Source organism: Apostichopus japonicus, chromosome 6, assembly GCF_037975245.1.
Source record: "Apostichopus japonicus isolate 1M-3 chromosome 6, ASM3797524v1, whole genome shotgun sequence".
Taxonomy (NCBI): domain Eukaryota; kingdom Metazoa; phylum Echinodermata; class Holothuroidea; order Aspidochirotida; family Stichopodidae; genus Apostichopus; species Apostichopus japonicus.
This window is the reverse complement of record NC_092566.1, coordinates 3,173,159-3,188,930: the sequence shown is the minus strand read 5'-3', so window position 1 is coordinate 3,188,930 and position 15,772 is coordinate 3,173,159. Positions and strand designations below refer to the sequence as shown.

Sequence of the window (15,772 nt, the reverse complement as noted above, 5' to 3'; positions counted from 1 at the left end):
CCCTTAAACTGTACGGGCACCAGTGCCTTGTCGTTGTGTGTTGATATTGTGTACATGATTAGTAGTGGGAAAAACTCATGGAAGAAGAAAAAACCGCTGGAAGGCAGCCATGGGAATAGTTTGAAATAAACTGCCTGAAATTAATTTGCGAGAGGTTCCCAAGGCCAATCTTAAGTTTGTGTTTGTTGGCTAATTTATTTAAACGGAGCGTAGAGCAATTGACACAACACTGCGTCTCGTTAGATAGCTCTGAGAGACTCTATATATATATATATATATATATATATATATATATATGTATATGCTCGGTGTTGAACAGATGGTCATTGGTCGGGCAAGTAGTCGTCTTGGGGTGGATATTTACTCGCAGGGATTCGAGGAGGAATATAACTGCTTCTCTTGCTGGAGGACATCTCAAGTGTGATTTCAATGTAACAGAGGGATTTTGAAGATAACTTTTTGAACCTGTGCCTCACGGAATACTTTTTCTATAATGTTTCCTGAAGGATTGAAGAATATTATTAACTAGGGCACCAAGAATGGTGTAAACAAATGCGGATGGATTGGCCGTGCATCGTTTTGAGGTAAAAACAATCATATCGGCCAAGCTGTATTTATAGGTAATGTGGTAATTTAGGTATTTTAGTGGTGTGGTTTTTAAAAGTATTAGAAAGAATGAGAGAGAATGACAATGATGGGAGGGTGGGTGGGTGGGTAACAATACCAGTCGTAGCACAATTGATGTACTATTATATTGTATGGTAGAAAACTACAGGCTAGGGATATTTTCTAAATCCACCCATGTATTTCCCTATGTGTAATTACTGTACAAGAAAGAAGGTGGGAGAGAAGTTGGATAACAAAACTAATCTGGGAACATTTGAAACCTAGCCTACTCAATAGAATTTTGTTATGTACAGTCCAAGTGCAGGCTATTGGTATTGGGCATAATTAATTCTGTTGGTGTATTTTACTTTTTGTGCTGCAGAACTAGTTTATAGGAATTAGTAAGTGGGTGGGTGGGTGGAAGGTGGGTTGGAAAACTGATCTGGAAACATTTTTATTTACTTTGATATGAATGAAAGAATATAATTGTGACAGCAACACTTGCAGGCTAAGAATCACATATAAACAAAACTGGGTGTAACTAATACTCTGTACGTTGAGTATGCAACTTAGTGGCAGATTGTTTGAATTAATTAAGCCTGTAATTCCAAGTTTTTGGAAGTTGAACATTTTGTTTTATACCCAGAAGTAGGGTAATCATCATCATCTTGTACCTGCCTCCATTTGACATATACACTCTATAGTCTACCTACAGTGAGCAACATCAATATTTTCCTCTCTTTAGATGTCCTACTTTGTTATAATTAAGGGTACTGTATCTGTTGAACAGCCTGATTATTTTCCCCTCAAATTCTACTCTTCTTTAAAAAAATAATTAAATTTACTTCGTTCCCCACTTACCTGTCTCCCCACAACCTATGCACCGCATTCTACCGTGTCTAGAATGCCCTGGTAATCTTTTAACACTGTACACCCTCACTGACCCTAATGGCCTTCCTTCATTTTTCTACCCACAAAGTGTCTCACTGTGTTTTTCGGAGTTAGAAAAATTTTCGCAAAATTCGCCCGGATTACCTTGGATTTATACTCTAGAAGTTTCCTATCAGGACTTCTGCACTTCCAAGAATCTTTTCCAGCCTGATAAGTATCCTTTTCTTGTAGGGAAGGGTGTTTTTGGGGGCTGTTTTTAGTGTACACTCTCGCCCATGCGTTCGTTTTTTCTTACATGAAATATATAAACCAGTAAGTTTTATAATTTTCATAGTTTATCATTAGAAATCAGAATGAACACACGGAAACAATTGTTTAATATTGTATTATTTAAGTTTCTATTCTCTTGTAATCTAAATAAAATAAAACTGTTAGCAAACTGCTTATCCACTAGAGAGCCTGTGTAATCTAGACTGATGTTTATGCAATTTTCATGTCACATGAGTGAGCAGAAGGTATGAAATTATAATAGATGTGAAAATGATAGACCTGTTTTATTTTACACACTTGGCTGACATGCATCGAAACAGAAGATATCAGTTTCAGTAGGCAGACCTCTATGGTCTGTAACATTGACCTCTACTGATCTAATCTGTCTCTAAAGTCTAAACTTAATTAATTTTAGTAACTCAGCTGAGGTACCATCCTGTATATCATTAAAATACTTTCTGTACATTAATGAAGAATTGATCTGTAGAAAAATATGGTTGGCTTCTTTCTTAATAGGGTTGCTATGGAGATGCATTATTGTAATTTTTATTCATGTTACTAATAGTCCTACCCAAGAAATTCCTTTCAAGTCCTCCCTGGGTTTTTGTTTCTTTTTACCTTTACTTGCGAAACTGTGTTACTTAGCAAGTCGGGTTTTGTCATTTTGAAGGAGGAGTAAGTGGGAGGTGCTCAGGGAGCGAGGGCGCAGATCCAAGTGTATAGCAGGCATGAGCATTTTCCGTGAATTCGCGGAATATCCGTGATTTCTATTCTACCTCGGGGTCAAAAACTATTATCCTAACACACTGTAGCATACGCAAACTGGAGCCTATACCGCAATTTTTGCAAAGTTCCGTGATTTTTTTTTTACCCCAGGCTCATCCCTGGTATAGTTTAAGTTGATCGGAAAGTGCAGATATGGCGTGGGGAACAGGTAATTATCTTCGCTGGTAAATCCCCAAAGCAGTAAGTTTTGGGGAGTCTGGTTTGTCGTTTCCTAGTCATATTATAAAATGTTGATCTATAACAAGTTTTAAAAATGGACTACTCCCCAAAAACCATAGCTTTACAAAATGAAGAGTCCTTTTTTTAAAGTTTACATTTCCTGTCTTGTTCGTACATTCGTCGTGACATCATCATAATACATTGCGATCATAATAATCTGTTTCTAATTCTACCCTAAGCAGCATCAGGAAAATCCCAGAGTTTTGTATTTCTCAAACAAGCGCTCACATTAGCCTGTTTATTAATCTACGGTATCTGCTTTTCGGCGGTACTTAGAAAGAAGTCTCTTGCGCGTCAACAATGTGCGCACTTTAAATAACAGAGATATGATTTAATGACGCGTATTACTGTGATAAACTGGCCTCTTTCTAAATGGAAGTCGGTTTTAGAACCCATTAGCTGATCAGGAGTTGTATTACTCGACAGGTAGGTTACATGGGCCGTATGATCTAAATTAGAAATTGAACTTGAAATTGAAGGTTGTCGCTATCTGCGCTGTCTTCATTAAAGTCATTTCAAAGATGACTTTCTTTTTGTTGTTGTATTTCTTACTTTGAAATGAAAACATATATATGCCTGAAAGGGTATGATATGTCTACGGCTTTCTACAAATTCGTAAAATTGAGAAAACTACTAATGACAACGAGAAGTGCCAAAATTGGATAAGCTGAGTGACATGTTTTTGAAATGCTTTTTTTTTTAAGTTAAATTTTCAAACAACTGTTTGTTGAAGAACATCTGCTGTTACAGGTGTTCTGTAGTATTGTAATAGAGTTTTTAGACTTTTTACCGTAGTATATTTGCTTTTTTGACGTTGACGAGTAATTTTTGCAGCAGATGTCGAGTGTTTGTTCTACATCGTTGGAAAGTTGCTGACAAACAATGAATAGTGTCGTGTACGACTACACTTGATTATTCATTGGTACTTACCGTACTTCCATTGTGAATATATTTTGACCTCAGCCGTACCGCTTATAAGTTGATGCCAAGATTTACCAAGTTTTCAAAATTCACAAAATATTTACCTGTCGAGTGATCTTTGAGTCGTTTTAGTTACATTGTAATTATTGATTTGTGAGAAACCCACTCAGGTGAAAAATGTACATGTATGTATTTATTTTATGATATAACCAGTGAAGTGTATATTATGTATACATAGATATATAAACATGCTATGCCATCACGTAGCAACTCAGAGTTTTCACGCACACATTGAGTTCTTTGCACTGCGGCGAACATCAGGCAACTGAATCTTGCAAGAACAGCTATTACCTTTGGGGGCGAACAGGGGTTTCTTTGAATGGTTGCCATGACGTCCTCGCAAGAATCAGTTGCCTGATGATTGCCGCAGTGAAAAGAAGTCAATGTGTGCGTGAAACTCTGAGTTGGAACGATGGAATACCGTGTTCATGCATACTGTATGTAATATAGCTCTGCACCAGTTGTATTGAGCACTATACTGCTATTACTGAACTTTATATACTATGGTATATATATATATATATATATATATATATATATACAGAGAGAGAATATATACATATATATATATAGAGAGAGAAAGGGGGTCATTGCTTTGAGGATTATAAAGCTGGTTTCTTATCAGTAAGATATTTTTCAGACTTTTTTTCAATTTTTAATTTTTTAAATTTAAATCGTATATTACAGTTGGATGGTACAGTCACTTCATATTTCTCAGAAATAGATTTCTTCTTTTAGGCTTCATAATCATTATTTATCATGTCTTCTTTTTTGTTCCACTTTGAGTGAAGTTATAGCAGCAATTTTCATATATCTGCAATAAAAAAAGCATATCAGAAAACATAATGCTTTGTTATCTGATCTATATTATTCCCAAAAGCCTAAATCCTCAGTGGAATAAGAAATGAATCCAACGTAAATTCTCAGATAATGTAAAAGTTGCATGGTACTATCAGGTGATATGTTTTATATATATTATATATATATATAGAGGGTCATTAAAGCAGAAATATCAAGTGGTAGACTAATTTTGGTTTTTGTAACACATTGCTAATGTGAAGATTATTATATAATCCATGATGACATTTGTGAGCTTTTAAAAATTCATCTAGTATTGCCCAATGTCAGGATTTTGAAAGTGCTAGCGTTGATAGTTTAAAAGTGTTTTCTTTTCTGGATACTGTAAACCTACATTATTATGACCAGACAGTGAGGAGACCACCAGAGTATAGATTAGATTTTTTGAAATGTCATCAAGGAGATGAAGTCAGTTTTGTACAGTGAAAGAGACAGTAAAGTAGCCAGATATTACTAATGGATACGTGAACGTTTGCACTCTCTCTGACATCTCAAGGCAACTCAGTAATTAATTCACTTTTTAAGGTCTGCTCTGAATTTGTAGTGCTGTGTATGTTCATATCCCATCCTAATAGTCGGGGGGGAGGGGGAATTGCCAGCTTGTACCATGTGAATTACCTGCACTTGCTAATATACTGCTCAGGCATGTATTGAGCAGTTTTGGTAAGCTGTCAGTGTATAACTTCCATGGCAGGGTGGTAAAATGTGTAATATACTGAGGCATGTATTGAGCAGTTTTGGTAAGCTGTCAATGTATAAATTCCATGGCAGTGTGGTAAAATGTGTAATTTCTGTAACTCTAAAGTGGTATTCAGACACAGCTTTTAAAGGAGCAATTAACTGCTCACAGCTTTTGTTAACACACAAGTTTTGTGTTTTTTCAGAATGTTACATGTGTGAACCCTAATTATTTGAGGGTGTAAATTAAAAAAAACCAACCACAAGTTTAAGAAGTAAGAATGATAAGAACAAAAAAGAATACTATACTTTATATCTGACCAAACACAAGAGACATGTAGTCTATGTCAATATACTATGTATCCATATGGTATTCTCAGCAATTCTTTTTTTTTTCTTTTTCTTTTTTTGTAACCGAATAGCTGTGCAAGGCTGACGTCGTCTATCACTAAGAAGATCATAGACCATGGTTCTGCGAAGTGATGCAAATTTTTATCTTGTGATAAAAAGTGGGGTGTCTGACAATGTGGTGAATTTGATGATGGTTGCTTTACATCAGTACATGTATATCTAGTTTCTTTGTAGACATACATGTACTAATGTCATACAGTTTAAAGTACATCTGCTCAGTTCATCAACCTCTGCTCGAGTGGTTTTCTTCCTCGGGCTGAAAAACTGTTTGAAACCGTTGAAATGCTACAAATCAATGGCTAATACACTGGAGAAAAGTTCAGTCTAACAAGCAAAAGTAAATGACACTGAGTTTAATCAACACTTCGACAATACAGGAATAAAAGGCTACATATGCTAGCTGTCGTACTACCACAGGGAATTGGAATAGTTAATCTTTGGTAAAATTCATTGTTCAGCTGCGATTGGGAAATGTTTGCACTATTCTGGTTTTTTATCTTCTTTTTTTAATGTTTTTATACCGTTTTATTTATTCTGCAGGATTTATCTGGACAGCGCTCTGGTGACATGTCCGCTGAAATGATATTCTAGATTTGAGGACAGCAGCCTGTAGTACAGTACAGGCAGCACATATCTACCGAGAAAAAACCCCAAAAGTATCTACGTCTTCGTCGTCGTCGTAGTGATGAGGCCCGGCCTGCTACGGTTGAATGATTTCAGGAAGAATCCGCTGATCAAGTTTTAAGGACATTGCGACTCTGTTTTTTGTGAACCGTAGATGAGATAAAAGTTCTCGAAAGGCAACTGCAGCCAATATGATGGATAAGATATATCGTGGCCGTCTGACAGACTTGCCACCGAAACCCTCTCGACTTGTCAAAGTAGTTTTCAGCTGCACGAAATCAGGTAGGTGACATCTCTGAGACACGATGAACTTCTTGTTTGATGTAATACGACGGAGACGAAACGTCTCTATTTGTAATGAATTGTAAATGACAAGCCCGTGTGTGCATTCTTACTGCAGAGATAATGGCCTCTCATGGGGCTGAAACATGCATGTGATTTTGTAATACAGCTTTGAGAATATTCTGTTCCCTGCTAACAGAATGTGACATATTCTTGTTCTTCTGTCCCCCCTCTCCCCTCTTTTCCTCTCCCTTAGTGGCTTGCACAGAATTTGAAAGGTGCTGGAAGGATTTTAAAAATTAAAATTTAGATGTCAAATACTGCATAATCTTGAGCCATATTAAGACAATAACTTAGGTCTGTAAGTGCACCAGTGTAGAACAGTAGCAGAATCTTAATTCTCCACATGCTGAATTTAGAATATCCCCCGACTGAACCAATTACCCCTACTGACAATAGTCCCCCATGCCCTTACCCCTCCCCCATGCACACACCACTGCCTCCCGCCTTCCTCTTTCTATTGTCATGCAAATTTCATGTGATATAGATGGAAGTTTGCTGTAGTATGCAAGAATAACATATCTTTTTTTTTAAGTAATGACTACAAAGTAGAAGATTTTAAAAAAGACTTTAAAGTATACATCTATTTCAATGTTACTTCATGAGGACTTACAATGATACTGTAGAATATTTTACTTTAACAGTATCAAGGAATAGCACATATGTTTAAGCGAATGGTTATATTGTAGAGAAACCTTATGAATCTCTTTCATATGTGCAGCAGTCAGACAAAGCCGTATCAGTGTTTATTTGATCTTCCAAGGGTGTCACAAATAGCTGAAATTCTTTTACAAAGCATGACTCATTTAAGTCTTATTAATTAGCTGTAGATTATCATTGTCTCTCTCAAAATCAGAGAAAAGAAAAAAGACAAGAACATCAACAAAAGAACCAAAAAACCAGACAAAAAAATGGGAATAATAGGAGAGAAACCATAGACCCATATTTTGTAATTGTTCCTGCCGGTGAAACAACCCAAGAGATATCAGAGCCATTACAAACTCATTTTAAATTATGGTAATTAAGATTTTCTCTCTTTTTTAAAGTTTTTTATTGATATAAAATGGGAGGAAGGAAGGAAGGTGATTGTATTTTCCTTTTGTTATTGGGTAATTGTCTGCATCTGATTGGCAAAGGAACTGTGATACCAGATAAAATAGGGAAATCCTTCAATAAAGGACCAAGTTGGAAGGAAAAGATTAAATGGTCATGGTTTCTTTCCGAAGGTATTTTTACAGCGTTGTTAAAAGGTTAAGGTTATTTTTCTTATCTATGTGTGGGGAAAGATCAATTACGGAGACCTCTGGTTGTGTGGTTTAAAGATTTATGCACAGGCATTCCTTACTTTAACAAGTGTTTTCTTGATACGGTGTAGTTATTACCTGTACACATTAGTGTTCACAGCGTGTACTCCCTCACCTCATATAACCTTATGCATTACCGTATTTACCTGGCTCTAGCATCTAGCAATTCTTTGTGTGTGTATATGACCCATACTCGTCTCCCACGCCTCCTGTAACGAGACATCCAGAATCTGCCACAGCACAGTGTTGAAAAAGTCTGACATTAATGTGTAACTACAAAAAAAAAATTGCACAAGAAAATTCTGTGAACTGTAAATATATATTAATAAAAAAAAATGAAAGAAATCCTAATCAGACCATCAAGTACTATTGGCAACTATGTAGGATTGGGAGCTACTAGTACATACTTATCAAAAGAAACCGTCCATTCGCCCTCGGGGTTAACCAGAATTTTGGACATTAACCTTAATTTTGGCCCCCAAAAATTTGAAATATCTTTGTTAAATATGGAGGTAAAAGTATGAAAATGTATCAATGGCTGATGTTAATTGAAATTCAAACATTATAATTTTAGAATAAAAACAAAAACTACTACTACCATTGTCATCCCAGGTGATTGGAATAATATTCCAATATCTCAATACTTTATATGATCTTTGATTCCTCTCAGATCATCCGCACCAGTTATATTTTTCCCCTCCTCTCTTCTCTTACCTTTTTATTTCGTTTCGTTTGGCATCGTGTCAAGGCCAAAACTGGGACGATAGTGGTTTTTATCTCAATACATTACATGTATAGAGATATTGTAACAGTAAGTGGGACTCTCTCTTCTCTTAAAAATTTTTCAGCGTCTTCATACAAAGCTCTTTTTCTCTGGAATTTCCAGAGCAAGAATATATCATATAGACCAACAAAAGTTACTATTTTTTATTCGAGAATTTTATCTCATTCTATGACTTTTTCACCGATTTATGTCGAAATCGGGCCAAATCGGACTGCAAAACGATTGAACCAGAACGTTTTTGCACACGCTCCGAAACTTGTTTGTAGGGAACTTTTCCCCACGTTTTCCTGCTCATTTGTTAATTATTATTCGATGTCTATGGTTTATTATGGGCACGTGACATATTACTTCTCAGCGATTGGTTTGTTATCTGCAGTCTAATGTTTTATGAAAGAGAATAGAATAAAATTGTCTTTTAACAGTGGTATCGTCTAAGATAGGGTCCTATTTATTATATTTTTTATTAACATTTTAAACTTCCATTTGTTTTTACAGGTAGGTATGAATAAAACTTTTACTAGCTGTAAATGACATTTTATGGCTTTTATTTGCTTTATTTGATGTTTAAATGATTTTTCTTTCTTAAAACAACACTGAGCTGCCGCCCCTACTTTTAGTAAAAAGGTCCGTTTTTTATGATTAAGCCCCGCCTCCAAGTCTGGTTTATAGCAGATTGGCTATGACTCATGGACAGCTACATGTTATACGAAAATGGCTACCCTCGCGACCAATTTCTTTACTGTAGTTAGGTACGCAAGGTAGTGTATTGCATGCTGAATGCATATACATATTGTGTACTTTTGAATTTTACGTAGTGCATTTAATTAATATTAGGCCTTCGTTTTTGTAACATACATTTAAGGATAGTACTGGGGTTCAGGTAGCTTTTCAGAGCAAGGGCCATGATAAGTTTGTTTGATTGCCCTTCATGTATTTTTGTATAATTACGTGTACACATCTTTGTACTACTGAAGGCTACTTAGGCATTGGCCTAATGTATAAAATATATATAGGCCTAGCCTAGGCCTATTAGTACTAGTATTACTATTATTAGGCTTTCAGTGATAGCCACATTAGCATTGTACTGGTGTTCAGACAGCTTTTCCTAGGAAGGACCAGGGTATGTTTGTTTGATGGGTACGTATAAAAGAGGAGCCGGCCATAGCATCACAACTTTTATAAGACTATAAAAATTGTATAAGGTTATGTTTTATTTATAAGGATATAAGATGTATAAGGTTATAAGAAGTATGTTTAGCTTTCTTTTGAACCTGTGATGTTTGACATCAAATGTACAAAGAATTAATATAAAATAACAAAATGGAGAGGAACTGAGATGGCTATGAGGGGAGGAGGAGTCCACCCATCACTTTCAAATAAAAACTTGTAATCTTCTGTTACATTATTTTTTCCAAGTCATAAATCCATGAAATCTTCATGTCAGAAAAATTGAGATGGAAAAACGTGGGTTGTTTTGATACTTGGAAGTGGACACAGTTTTGATGGTAGTCACCACTACAGTCTACAGTAACATACAGTAGGTTGATAGGCCTAGCTCTCAAGGCGGGCGTCAAGAATACGGTCGAGTTGTTCGCCTCTTCTAATTTGGCCGTTGTCATTGACGTCAAACTATATGACCAAAAAGTCCAACAGAGACTGACCCAAGATGAAGGATACCACATAAAAAACAAGTTCTTAGGTATTCTATGACATTACTAAACCTTGCAACGTCGTTCTTTCGACAAACAGGCAATGAGCGCTAAAGGCAACACTAGCAGGATAAAGTGTAACCTGCAGAGACTATTCGTGGCAAAGTAGCTTAAATGCAAGTTATATATTTGTTGTACCATGATTGATATTGATAATTGTAGAGACACAAAGATTTGAAATTAGGAATCAAAATTTAAACTTCCAGTATTGAGATACTGCATCATTGATGCTCTTGTTTGTTTTGTTTTTCTTCGCCAAAGCTCCAAACAAGTCAGCGTAGAATTATGTTCGCAATGAAGTAAAAATTTGCACCATTATGATATCCTCTTGAAAGCATTTAGTGCTTGCTTGAATGATCATTGAGCCTTACCGAGGAAATGATGCAGAATTGTTTATCAGGATGGATGCAAGCAAGATGGAGTAGAAGTTAAAATTCAACAGTTTCTTCGTCAGATAGATGTGCATGATGATGAAGATGATAAAAGGGGGAGAGGACGGAAGGGGGGGGGGAAGCAATAAGGTATGGATACACTGTAATATGGGTATAAACAGAGCGAATTAACTCTGGATTAATGGATACTAAATAATGTGAGCATCAAATTAGGATCGAGTAGGGAGGGCCCAGGTGGTGAGGAAAGGAAGGGGTATTCAGGATGCAAGCAAGAAGGAGTAGAAGTTAAAACTCAACAGATGCTTTTTCAAATAGATGAGCGTGATGACGAAAATAAAAAGGAAAACAAAATAGTGGTACCATATGGATGTATGGTAGTATTACTTTTACTTAAAGTGAATGGACAAAGTCTTGTGGATATTAAATGGTACTCGATAGTGGAGCATGGAGGGCTCTGCGTGGCGTATATATATTAGGGTGATATGAAAGCCTATGTCTGTTGTCACTAGAATTTATTAGGTCAAGAAAATGCATTGTATGTCACCAAGGTCACCGAGGAAGCAGTACAAAAATGATACCAGTGGGGTTTTGATAGATCAGGAAAGTGCGTTAGTGTAGTAGGAGACAGGTAAGTGTCTTCGTTCGTTAATACCCGAACCCAGTTAGTTTTGAGCTGTATGCCACTATATGATGGCAAAGACAGTCCTTACTTAAGGCTAATAAAGTCTCTTAAATAAAGTTCATGAGTAACAATGAGGTGGGGACCAGCTGTAGCTACCTACTGTAAGAGACGATGTCGTCTGACAACACGATTTATTAGTGCATGTCCAGCAATACAAGAGGACAAAAAATAAAACGTTAAATACTTATAAACACCAGCTTTCACGAGGAATAATTTAGGATTTACTTAGCTCCTCTCTTATTGGGATAATTTAGGTTTATAATATATTGTATAGCTGTTTTTAAGATGCTCTGATGTTAGTCTCATATAAAAGACTGTGTTTTCCTATGTAGGAACACTGCCATAAATGATCCTTACATTTGTATAACAATTTGCCTATTTTGAGTAGCAGTTTGCGATGCAATAATGGATATTATGATTCCCCTCGGGAGGAAAGCAACTTTGAACAGAAACATGCTGGAATGTGATGGATGTATAGTCAAAATCAACTACAGTACGTACGATATGGAAAGGTCACGATATGATTCTGTGAACGTGAAATCTCGCACAACAATCCTACACATGCAGTTAATAATAATAATCAACAGTTATTTTATGACGCTTATATAGCGAGGGCTTTTGGAGTACAACTTACATGTCGGGTGGCTTCCAATTCATCTTTTTAACTCAAATTTGGTAACTTTGTAATTTAAAAAGTCATTTCAGATGGGAAACAGTAGATTGCTCTTGGATGAAAACCCACCTTGCTATGACCCGGCCGCGTATTTTTTTTTTCCCAGGACGAACGTGGGCATTGGCCAATCAAATCCCTGGATTCCAAACATGTGATGCTTTTTCAAAAAACATATTCTGAATCTTTTTTCCTAGTTTTGACCCCAGATTATGAACAACAATCCTTCATATTCATGGGAACTGGATCCCTAACCCACTTTCTAAGCCCTAACTCTGATTTCAAACGAATTTGTAAATTCCTGAAAAACCTGAAACCCTTATCCGTCCTGGGAATAAAAATTAGGCGACCCAGCCAGGTATTGAACCCAGGGCCTCCCAATTGCCGAGCCTCCCGATTGCTAAGCCTCATTGCTTCAAATGCCACTGCCTTTATCCACTCGGCCACAGCACCGGTTTATAACCATGTTTGTAACCATATACAGTTACAAACATCAAATTACTCGAGCAGCCCCTGTTGAACTTGCCTATTCCCCATATAACCTGTTCAACGTATCATGTATCCAAAAGAGAATTTAGTTTCTGGGTATGACACAAAATATATTATGCTAGACGGTTTTCTCACTCAAATAACATACAATTATAGGCTGCTAGCTTGGAACACAGAGGCTCATTTGCATATATCGGGATGGCAGTAAATTTCCTGAGATGTTATGAGGATTGTCTTACAGATTTTATGCAGATATATTACAGATTTTATGCCAAAGCTAGTCACTTATCTACAGATCTTGACTTTACTGGATGTAAGGGAGTATACAATATATATACACAGAACTCACAAATATTCAAGTTTCTTTGAAACATATCCCGAAAAAGATCATGAATTATCATCTATTCATCTTCTGTTTTTCTTTTTCTTTTATTAAATAGATGGGGAGTCTAATTAATTCTTCATCCAATATTATTTAGCTTTAGGCTATTTGACTCAGACAATGCATGCATCATATATCCCCAGATCATGTTCTTTTGCATCGGGAAGCCAGCATAATGTACATAAACTGTTGTGAAAGAGCTGTGCTACCTCACTGAAGGAACAGCACAGATCGCTGATCGCTGTACATGTTGCCGAAGGTCTGGTTTTTGCATGTTGAGCCTGACCTACTCTCGTTTTGATAGTAAAATATGTCTTGAGGTTTTCAATAATTATAATTGGTTCCCTGGAAGGGAATGATATTAGATTAAGACCTTCTACAGTTGGAAATTGTCTCAACTTGATCAAATGAGAGAGCGCTCGAAATGAAAAAAAGCCGAGCTGCATCTTTGTTCGGGTCAGATCGCGTATGTACTCCTCAAGAAAAAATCAATGCATAATCCAAACATTCTCATTGACCGAGTTGATATGAGAAGCTGATTGCTCGGAATAAGCTCAGTCTCAAGGTCACGCCATATGTACACTGTTTGATGTAGAGTGTAGTATTAACCTATATAGATCAGCACAAAGCATGTTGGTGCACTGACTCAACCCTCTTCTCCTCTCCCTCTCCCTCTAGAGCCCCTCTTGTTACCCTACCCTGTTACCCCACCAACCTGCATCACACACGCACACCCTACCCTGTTACCCCACCAACCTGCATCACACACGCACACCCTACCCTGTTACCCCACCAACCTGCATCACACACGCACACCCTACCCTGTTACCCCACCAACCTGCGTCACACACGCACACCCTACCCTGTTACCCCACCAACCTGCATCACACACGCACACCCTTCCCTGTTACCCCACCAACCTGCATCACACACGCACACTCTACCCTGTTACCCCACCAACCTGCATCACACACACACCCTACCCTGTTACCCCACCAACCTGCATCTCACACACACACACCCTACCCTGTTACCCCACCAACCTGCATCACACACGCACACCCTACCCTGTTACCCCACCAACCTGCATCACACACGCACACCCTACCCTGTTACCCCACCAACCTGCAATACACACACACCCTACCCTGTTACCCCACCAACCTGCATCTCTCACACACCCTACCCTGTTACCCCACCAACCTGCGTCACACACGCACACTCTACCCTGTTACCCCACCAACCTGCATCACACACACACCCTACCCTGTTACCCCACCAACCTGCATCTCACACACACACACCCTACCCTGTTACCCCACCAACCTGCATCACACACGCACACCCTACCCTGTTACCCCACCAACCTGCATCACACACGCACACCCTACCCTGTTACCCCACCAACCTGCAATACACACACACCCTACCCTGTTACCCCACCAACCTGCATCTCTCACACACCCTACCCTGTTACCCCACCAACCTGCGTCACACACGCACACTCTACCCTGTTACCCCAGCAACCTGCATCACACACACACCCTACCCTGTTACCCCACCAACCTGCATCACACACACACCCTACCCTGTTACCCCACCAACCTGCATCTCACACACACCCTACCCTGTTACCCCACCAACCTGCATCTCACACACACCCTACCCTGTTACCCCACCAACCTGCATCTCACGCACACCCTACCCTGTTACCCCACCAACCTGCATCTCACACACACCCTACCCTGTTACCCCACCAACCTGCATCTCACACACACCCATGTCTGCTTCATGTAAAAGATGGGAAGTTCAATGAGGCTAGCTGTACAAAGTAAAAAATCAAACGTACAGTATGAAATGTTTTCCGAAAGGAATTGAGGGCTGTTTTGAAGAACTTAGCATGCGTAGACTCTGGATGTTTGACCTGATTAATTCCTATCGTGTAAGATTTGTCACGGGGGTTCTTCTCATAATGCCTCAGGTTCGCTTGTAAGTAGTCAAATGAAAGTTTACTTCAGAATACATGGAAACTATGTGTGTTCCTTATACGTCTTCTACCGTCCAAGCATTTATTTTCGTTATATAGATATCTTTCCATGTTTGTTTTTATTTAAAGCTAACTTATGTGACCCCTGTCAAATAATGGTACTAACCACAGCTTCATGTACATGGACTTTTGTACAGGGGTTGAACAATTTCTGTACCAAACTCGACATATTTTAACATTTAAAGACATGTTAACTACATTATATTATCAACGTTTACTAATTTATTAGTACCAAGTACAATTTTAATATTCCTTTGATAATTTTATTCTACCTGTGGAATGTTTTTTCTAATATTGACAAACAGTGCAGAGCCTATGATTTTAGTAACAGCCACCTTTTATAGAAATGGCGGTCTCCCATCGCCAGGCCAAACAATAAAGTCTTCGGCTTTGAGTACAGTGTTCTGTATGTAGCCGTGTTGAACGAATGTAACCGTAACACTAGTTATTACCGTTATTGCGATACCCGTTATTAAGTCATTGCCGACTTGCAATATACGATCCCCCTCACAATTTTGCAAGGTTAGTAAAATGACTCTGTAGTTTTTGCTGTTGGGAAAGCAAAAAGGAAAAGGTACAACAAAAAATACTGTTGTGTCACAGTAGGATAAAGGAGAAAACCAGTGCATCAATTATAGCACTTGTGG

At 37.9% G+C, this 15,772-nt stretch overlaps 1 protein-coding gene across 3 annotated transcripts in view; it reads left to right on the top strand.

Moving 5' to 3' along the window:
• LOC139968677 (NACHT domain- and WD repeat-containing protein 1-like) overlaps nucleotides 1–15,772 on the top strand; it is a 129,281-nt gene that overhangs the window by 47,853 nt on the left and 65,656 nt on the right. For 2 of the 3 annotated variants that reach the window (XM_071972949.1, XM_071972951.1), the window contains exon 3: nucleotides 6,241–6,606. In XM_071972949.1, coding sequence (XP_071829050.1) covers nucleotides 6,516–6,606 — 91 coding nt within the window. In that variant the 5' untranslated portion in view covers nucleotides 6,241–6,515. Of the gene's footprint in view, nucleotides 1–443; nucleotides 585–6,240; nucleotides 6,607–15,772 lie in introns of those variants that run through there. The other variant, XM_071972952.1, reaches the window with a different exon arrangement.